The 9,698-nt window shown below is 41.6% G+C and overlaps 1 protein-coding gene across 1 annotated transcript; it reads right to left on the bottom strand.

Annotated features, from left to right (window-relative positions):
- Positions 1–1,505: 1,505 nt before the first annotated feature.
- LOC134947959 (carbohydrate sulfotransferase 6-like) lies at positions 1,506–3,373 on the bottom strand. Its single transcript, XM_063935751.1, has one exon. The coding sequence runs from the start codon at positions 3,361–3,363 to the stop codon at positions 2,167–2,169; it is 1,197 nt and encodes a 398-aa protein (XP_063791821.1). The 5' UTR covers positions 3,364–3,373; the 3' UTR covers positions 1,506–2,166.
- Between the last annotated feature and the right edge of the window lie 6,325 nt (positions 3,374–9,698).

Genomic DNA, 9,698 nt, shown 5'->3' with positions numbered 1-9,698 from the left:
TGTCTCCGGAATCCTGACCACCGGGATCTCGAACTATCGTACGCCAGCCGCCAGGTGAGGTAAGCCTCGGGTGGGAAGTTAGGTTTAGGCTGTGGGGGGAGGGTTAGGGTTAGGCTGTGGAGAGGGGAGGGTTAGGGTTAGGCTGCGGGTGGGGAGCGTTAGGTTTAGGCTGCAGGAAAGGAGGGGTTAGGTTAAAGCTGCGGGAAGGTGGGGTTAGGTTCAGGCACCACCGGGGAGTGTTAGAATTAGGCTGCAGGGTAGAGAGGGATTGGCTTAGGCTACGGGTAGGGAGGGTTATGGTTAGGGGTCCACTGGGGGAAGGTAAGTATACCGCCGGCAAATTCTACCCAACCTGATTTAGACTAATAGTTTAATAATGCCTGGGTATTGTTTATAGCTCCACCTAATTGAGAGACAACTATTTTTTTATAGTTTTTTTGTAGTGAAACAAAGACAAATGAAACAACCTTAAAATACACATAGAAATATAAAATATATAATTTATTTTGTCACATGCAAGAAAAGCAGCAGCTTCTGTACTACTTACACACTGGGACAGGACTCAGGAGAACTCTCTATGTGTCTCTCTTTCTAGACCCAAAGGCTCTCATTAGATAACAAGTTACACAGGACAAGGGGCCCAGACACCAAGACAGAGAGGAGGAGAAGATGGGATCCCTGGGTCACTTACAGCTTTCTGCCGCCTCCTATCTCTCTTCTGGTCAGGAAGTTCCATCATGACAAATGATACTAATGTATCTCTGCCTACACTGCATACTGTCCTGCTCACTTTCCGGCTGCCTGATTCTACTGCTGCACAAGAGGGAGAGCTAGTTATGTCAGTGAGCTCAGGTTGGGGGCCCCCTGGAAGAGGGGGGCCCAGGGTACAGTATCCCCTGCACACACACCCTACCACCTTAATCTGGCTATGTCATTGTGTCCTGTGTAGTGATCAGTGTGTAATATCAGTGTGTCCTGTGTGGTGGTGAGTGTGTATCTGATGGTGTCTAATATCAGCGTGTCTTGTGTAGTGACCAGTGTGTACCAGGTTTGTGATATGTGTATAGTGATCAGTGTATATCAGCTGTGAGATATCACCGTGTCCTATGTAGAGATCAGTGTGTACCAGATGTGTGATCTGTGTGTAGTGATCAGTGTGTGTCAGAGTTGTGATATCAGTGTGACCTGTGTATAGTGATTGGTGTCCCAGGTGTGTGACATCAGTGTGACCTGTGTATAGTGGTTGGTATATCAGGCGTGTTATATTGTACAGCAGATACAGTACGTGGTAAATAAAATGTATTTTTGTGATAGAATTGGCCTGACTGCCTCTGTAATAGTTTCCCCGTACTAGTCAGTCTGTTGTGTCTTGATTGTAGTATTATTGCTTTTTCATATTTCCAGGTCAAACCAACGCCATGCTTTTCGTTTTACTACATAGGGGTCCCCTTATCCTGACCTGTCCCCCCCCCCCACCACCCTTCCTTAACCATTAACACATCTCAGAGTACACTGACAGCAAAAGACAAAAGAGAAGTTAAAACAAAAAATAGGACACAAAAACATTTTTATCTCAACTGTGTACCACTGCATACAAACTTTACACGCTCTTCTTCAGGCATACATATTTACATATCCTATATTATATATAGTTATCAAAACATATTTACATATCCTGCCATCTCACATCACTCTCTTATATATAATGTTTATTACCACAGCTGCTTAGCTTATATTTTAATTTTGTGAATAACACATATTTTATATGTATACAATTTACTCACTATAACAGATCCTATCACAGGTCGCGTAGATCACAAGATGACTTTTAAATTATCTAACACTTATTTCAGCTGTGTATAATGTGCGTAGAACAGCTGCACTATATGTAGTTTACAGAACTGTGTTTACCTTTTTTGGGTCACTGTAAACGCTGGTTCACTCCACCGTAGAGTAAATTCAGGGTCCAACTATGGATGTGTTTGTTTGTTTTGTTTTTTTATGTTTTCCACAAACTTAATAGTTCTTTCCACACAACCAGGATCAAAGGTTCAAATAATAATAATAATCTTAGCTACTAAAAATAAGTTACATAAATAGCATCTGAACTGCGTTTTTATGTGACCTGCATACATTTTGCCTATTTCCTTTCTGTCCTGTACAAAGTCATACCCGATTGCTTGGTTGATTGTCCCGTTGACACCATTCATTATTTATTAATTGAACAGTTATATTTTTCTGCTCATTCTTGGTTTTTGCTGGCAGGTAACCAAACACCTCCATCGCCGGCTCACAGCTATGTTGGATCTGCTGCACCAAGCCAAAGTCCAGAGCAGTTCTCCACCTTTGGTTAACCTTTGAGGACATTTTTGAGAAAGTCATGAAACCATTTTTATCTTTAATCTCCTCATGGGTAACATTGTAAATCCATTCTTTCAGCTCTTTAGTCAGAGGGAGTCCGGAGAACTTGTAAATTTGTTCTAGACTTTGGACCGGTTTGCTGGTCAAGTCCTCATGACGTATGGCCATATAGCGCCCACGCAAGGTCTGAGATGTTCTGGCCAGTTTATTAATGGCCACCTGGGACTTACAGATCTTTTCCATGACCTTACTTGTCGTTATATTAGTTATTGTTAAATTTATTTCATTTTTTAAAACTATCTTGTCCTCAATTCGAAGAGAGAAGGATTTCCTTGATAAGGCAACGGCTCGAGGGTCTCTCACAAGATGAAGAATTCGCAGATCAAGGGCTGGGTCTCTAAAAAGGGGAAGAAGAACAGAAAGATCCAGGATCCGAACGGTTTTCATCACCACATGGCTGTAAGTCCGACATATCTCCGCCATTTTATCAAAGGAAGTGTTTCTGCAACGTTGGAAACAGCTGAGGCGGTCATAGCCTTCAGAGGGGATAAAGGCCGAGCAAGCTGGAGGGGTGCAGAGAGCCCGACTTTCTGCAAAGAAACGAAACTCAGAAACACGCTTTCCACCATTGGGAAGATAATGCTGAAGGGGTGACACATCGCAGGTGAAGAGGGAACGCAGGAGATCTCTCACAGGATAATGCAGTAGCTCCGCGCTCTCTTGTTGGAACTTCATCCAGGTGGGATGTCCAGGCTCGAAGAGGTAAAAGACGTCATTGTGGTGGTTAAAGATCTGCCCAAGGAAAGAGGAACCGGATCTCCAAGAAGAGACAACAAGGACATGCACAGTGTCTTGTTTCTGAGAGGCAGATCGGGAGTAGGAGTATGAGGGAGGTCTGCTGGAGAGAATCTGAGAGAGATAGAGAATCGCCAAGGACATAAAGAGTAGTAAGAATAGTAACTTCAGATGTAGGGACATCATCAGGTAGAATCTAGGAATCATGGAAAGAAGAGACATAGGAAGGGTGATCGGAGAAGTTACAGCATTAGCAGGTGAAGAAATGTTCCCATGAAAACTATCTGAAAATCATGAATACAGAAAGAATAATTAAGGAAAAAAGATTAGCTGAAGAGAAGCAGAAACCGAAACACGTGGAAAAGAAAGAAATAGAAATTGTGGGATAAAAAAAAAATACAGAAAAGAAGACAGTTAGTAAACGTAATTCACATCAGACAAAATGTTCTATGGTGTCGCAAAAAGCATAATACAATCTTATAGTCTAAAAATCAAGACACCAAACAACAACCATGATCTATCTAAGCCTATAAAACATTTCTGAGGAGAGCAAATGCTGTACCTTCATTGTCCTCAGCGACTCTATGATCTCTATAGTCTCTTGTAGACTTTTCATTATATGAAGTGTGTTGGCCATAAAGAAAGGTTAAAGTTTTTCATTAACTAAATGAGGTAATTAATAAATCAATAAGAGCTGAAACTTTATTTTACTGCACTTTATCAGGGCTTAGCGATACACAAGTTTATTCTAATGACGACAATGTTTTATAAATGTTGGGGTATTATATTTGGAGGCTCTGGGATATACATAACTGTTAATATTTCTGCATGGGTCTCCTATGTTAGAATCCCCATGTCCTGTGTTATATGTGGAAGCACAGGTAGGTGTAAATGGCACAGTCCCTCACATCCGACCACTCAGCATCAGAATCCATATGTATATGACAGTGTCAATTTATATGAGGGTTGGGGGGCTATCAGTCTTTTTATACAGGAAAATCCTATATTTAGCATGTACAGTATATCCTAGAAATCTGTCACTGTAAAAGGCAAATACTCTAATAACCATTTAGAAAATAATATCATTAAAATAAACAATTACAAAGAGAGTTTCCATTTTACCAGTAAATCCTATTCCTTTCTGGTCTAATGTATGCATAGCCCATCCTGGCCAACTAGTGAGACACAAAGCAATGTAGTAAATAACACATTGGGCGGTATTCAATTGTTTGAAAAGTCAGTTGGGAGTCTGTTTTTTCCTATCTAATAGACAGGAAAAAAACAGACGCCCAACCGACTTTTCAAACAATTGAATTCCACCCATAAAATGTATAAAATACCATTTTTATAAAATACACCAGTAAACCAGAGTTTAAGGAAAACACTGGAGACCAAATATTTCACTTACATCTTTTGTTTTTAGGGAATTTAGCCTACAAATCCTGTTAATTTCTAATTGTAAGGTTTTTTTCTACCCACTTTAATTTCTAAGGGGTGGTGCACAGTCGATGTCTATGCCTCATCTTGGATATAAACCTGAGGATTAGGTCTGTTTGTATCACTTTTTATTGTGAAGGAACCTCAATTGCTTCAGAGCTTTTTTCACATGGGTGTTTGCTTCTCACTAGGTCAGGTTCAGTGCCAGCTTTTATGGTGACACTTCCTCTTTAATGACATGGTGGACCTGTGACTCTTGTAGTTCTGGTGGGCGCCACATCCAAGCTCGGTGGGGCATTTGGAGTAAGTGTCTCTTAGGGTAAGAGTCTTTCATTGCTGATTGTCCCTCATAAAAGATTCTCAAAAATCTGAAACGTGCAACAAACTGTCCAAAAATATGCCCCAAAAGGAAACGTATGTGCAGGATAATAAAATAACTAAAATTAGTGCAAAATAAAGTTCTATGCAAAGATTTTGATTACACTCCCTCCAATGATGAGCTGGCAGCTCATTTCTTCAGATGTGTTATTTGCCAGAATCACCATAGTAAATAGCAACAAATGGGTAAGAGATAGCACCTTCAGTGTAAATTATCAAAGGATGTATCAACTGTAGCATGCAGACACCGAGCTTGCCACGGATCAGTGTCCGGCTCCTTCTCTCTATGACTACAATCAGCTGATCAGTGCTGTAAATTGAGATGCCGGCCTGGAGTTTCTCAGAATCAGCTGACCAGGGTCTTAGAGAGAAGGAGTCAGACACGGACCCTGGCTGCAGCAGGTAGGTTTTATTTATTTTTTATTTTTTTTACTTTAATTTTCTTCAGTGATCAGCCTGCAGTCTATTTGGACACACAAGGCTGATCACAAGTGCTGGCTCTGGCTGTCAGAGCACAAGTAGGGGAACCGGAGGAAATCCTGTATAATGACATCTGAGGATGGCATTATTATCACAGGGCTCCCCCTGGTATTATTTTACAGTTTCATTTTAGAATTCAAGCAGAGCACATTTGCCACTAAAAAGAAAATGCAAATTTGAGGGCTTGGAGGAGAATTTTGTGAATTCTCCTCGAAAAGCCCTTTCATACATTTAGGTGATACTAAAAACATTTTTAAAAATGGTGTGAAAACACCTGTTTTCACTTTATTTTAGTAAAAATAATATAAATAAATTTGCCTGTATGCATCTTTTTCCTGTGCTTTTACTTAATAGTTAGAATATAAAGGAAATAACACTATATATTTTTTATTTAGTGCTATATACTTTGTTTAGATTGCCTGCGGGATGTACTCACATTATACATGTATTGATCAATGACCACTTCCTGCACAGAACATAGGGGTAAATGTATCAAGTCTTCTACAGAGTGGAGAAGTGGCCTAAAGCAGCCAATCCAGCTTCTTCCTGTGATTTTATTGAATGTACTTTATAAAATGGTAGCTAGAAGCTTATTAATTGCTTTTGGCAACGAAAGGTTCATATGTATACAATTTTTTTTTAAGCGATATATATATATATATATATGTTGCTGTGTTCATTCTGAGGACGGGGCTTGCTGCCCCGAAACGTTAATGACGTGAATATACTCCTTTTTCATTCTTTATGGTCTCCGAGTGCCGTTACTACTGGACTTATACTTTGCTTTACATACGAGCACCGGAGCAAGCTGCTTTTAGGTTTTGAGTGCCGGCTGATACTGGACATATATATATATATATATATATATATATATATATGGTTGTTTTGAAGAAATCATTAGGGGGGTATCCAATTACTCGCGGTCAATGACTGCGGGTAATTGTTTCACCAGGGGCTATCCTGCAGCCCGCTCCTCCCCCCATTGCCAACACTTATATCGGATTATGCTTCAGGTGCCTCAAGCACTTAAACCATAATCCGCAATCTCCAATCCCATGAGTTTTCTCACGATCGCCGGTCCATTCTTGGCCGATGAAAAGGACCTGTAATAGAATACTGTGATAATGACATCAGTCAGTAATCGCGATATCAGGCTGTTTTCATCACCTGAAATTGGATCGGGAATAATTGGATACCCCCCTTAGTAAGTAGTAGACATGTTTATAAATAGAGAAATAGTGACATTTACAGTAGGATAAGAAATGTTTATTTTGTTGAACTGGTTTATTTCACATTGATCATTTTTCTTAAGGCAACAGGTTGATTTATTTTATTATGGTTGGAACAGGAGATGAGAAGACTTTACTTGAGATGTGCCTGGGATGATAATGGTGAGTGATATCATGCAGCCCACCAAGAACCTTTACAATCTGGACCCTTATATAGTATATAGCACCTATCCTTGTGTATCAATGCCTATTTCCCTATAGATTGTTAGCTTGCGAGCAGGGCCCTCCTACCTCTATGACTCTCTGTTATCACCCAGTTTTGTGTTATCATTGTTGTCTCCAACTGTAAAGCGCAACGGAATATGCTGCGCTATATAATAAATAAATACATTTCTTGTACTTGAGAAATAGTTTCCAGGAAGTCAACAGAGTTACAAGATCTGATGGCACCGCCGTTACATCTTTGTTTATTATGCAAAACAGAACTTGAGTCACACGGGTCCGTGTACTGAGCTTTGCAGAGAGATAAAAAGGACAGAGATAACGCACTAGCCAATCAGCTCCTGCCATGTCACAGGCTGTGTTTGATAAATGACAGCTAGTAGCTGGTTGGCACATCTACGATCAGGTCTGAATTAGCCCCAGAGATTCCTAGTTTTATACTGGTTGGAACCACAAGCTCACCAATATTTTGAAGACTTTGTTGAACTGAACTTCACTAATATTAATTACCTTATAAGTAACTGATATATTTGATATAATCCTGTGTATTATTCTGTTTTATTAGAGTATTGACATGATATAAAGGAAAATTTGTAGAGCGTGAGGAATGTAGTGAGACGTCAGTGGAGTGTTGGCAGGTTATGCAGTACAGCCAGAGTGGGCATGTCCTGTATGGAAATCTTACTTTAGTGGGGTTTTATATTGGCCCTCATTCCGAGTTGTTCACTCGCTAGCTGCTTTTAGCAGCATTGCACACGCTAGGTCGCCGCCCTCTGGGAGTGTATCTTAGCTTAGCAGAATTGCGAATAGAAAATTCTTAGCAGTTTCTGAGTAGCTCCAGACCTACTCACAGATTGCGATCAGCTCAGCCCGTTTCGTTCCTGGTTTGACGTCACACACACGCCCTGCTTTCGGCCAGCCACTCCCCCGTTTCTCCAGACACTCCCGCGTTTTATCCTGACACGCCTGCGTTTTTCCGCACACTCCCAGGAAACGGTCAGTTTCCGCCCAGAAACACTCACTTCCTGTCAATCACACTCCGATCACTTCAACGATGAAAATTCTTTGTTCGGACGTGAGTAAATCTACTAAGTTTTGTGCTAAAATACTTAGCGCATGAGCACTGCGTACCATGCGCATGCGCATTTTCGCCTTAATCGCTCCGTTGCGAAAATCGTCAACGAGCGAACAACTCGGAATGACCCCCATTCTTTCTTATATGTACTGACATTGTTATATTACTGTATATATATATTGTTATATTTTGTGCAAGTAAATGTATTCAAAGGACAATGGAGGTCTGGATTTTGCAATGGGGACCATGGGGTATATTTACTAAGCCTTGCGTGGAGATAAAATGGACGGAGATAAAGTATCAGCCAATCAGCTGCTAACTGCCATGTCAAAGGCTGGGTTTAAAAAATGACAGTTAGGAGCTGATTGGCTGGTACTTTATCTCCATCCAAGGCTTATTAAATAGACCCCCCATGTTCCTTATATGTGATTTGTAGAAATAAGAGGGTGGTATGTTACCATAGGGTTAATTATTTAATTTCTAAGTTATAATACCTATATACCTATGTAGGGGAGGCATTTACCTTCCTGACGAACGTGATACTGGCGGTCGATATACCAACACCAGGATCCTGAGGGAGGACACAAACCCGGCGTCGATATACCGACGCCGGGCGGAATGCCGGCGTCAAAATAGCGACAACCAGGAAACCGATCATTCGGACAGTGGGATGCAATAAATGCATTGAGCAACTTACAGGTAATACCTTATATGGTGTCAGCGGGAGACAGTGAGCTAGATTCCAATAGAAGGATCACTGTAAGCAAAGGATTATGGGTCAATTCTAGACAAAGGGCCTTTGTAGATGGTACGTTTAGACATTGCATGTTGGTTCTATATGTTAGAGCTTACTGCACATGTGTAAGAGATAAGAATGGCCCATGCTATGTAGTACCAGCCAGTGATTGCTACATCTTAATATGGGTTAGTATCCGACGGCAATGCCCAGACTATGGTGTATAATGCAAGACCCTGACAAAAGCCCCGCAGCCTCATGCAAGGTCCTAAAGTTCTGCAGTTAAATTCCACCTGCTTGTATATTGGGGGTCATTCCAAGTTGATTGCTCGCTGACGATTTTCGCAGCACAGCGATCAGGTGAAACAACATGCGTATGCCCCGCAATGCGCACGCGCGATGTACGGGAACAAAGCTCTTTGTGGTTGTGCTCAGGTTCTAGCGAAGTTTTCCTATGCACTGGGGGCCGCAAGAAGATTGACAGGAAGGGGGTGTTTCTGGGTGTCAACTGACCGTTTTCAGGGAGTGTTTGCAAAAACGCAGGCGTGTCTGAAAAAACGCAGGCGTGGCTGGGCGTTCGCTGGGCGAGTGTATGACGTCAAATCCAAACTCGAATAGGCTGAAGTGATCGCAAGCGCTGAGTAGGTTCAGAGCTACTCTGAAACTGCACAAACTGTAATTGCAGAGCTCGGCTGCACAAGCGTTCGCACTTCTGCTAAGCTAAAATACACTCCCCAGTGGGCGGCGGCGTAGCGTTTGCACGGCTGCTAAAACTAGCTAGCGAGCGATCAACTCAGAATAACCCCCATTGGTTGATCCAGTCAAAGCCGGCCCGAGGCATAGGCAAACTAGACAAATGCCTAGGGCACAAGCAGCTGCTGCTGATTAAAATGATATGCAGCATGCCTATATTCTGTGTGTGACTGTGGCTCTATCTGCATACGAAATGCATTTCTAATGTGCGGCATTATGTGTATAAGGTGTA

Source organism: Pseudophryne corroboree, chromosome 8 (genome assembly GCF_028390025.1).
Source record: "Pseudophryne corroboree isolate aPseCor3 chromosome 8, aPseCor3.hap2, whole genome shotgun sequence".
Classification (NCBI taxonomy): Eukaryota; Metazoa; Chordata; class Amphibia; order Anura; family Myobatrachidae; genus Pseudophryne; species Pseudophryne corroboree.
Note: the sequence above shows the minus strand (reverse complement) of the source record. Positions and strands in the feature narration are given on the sequence as shown.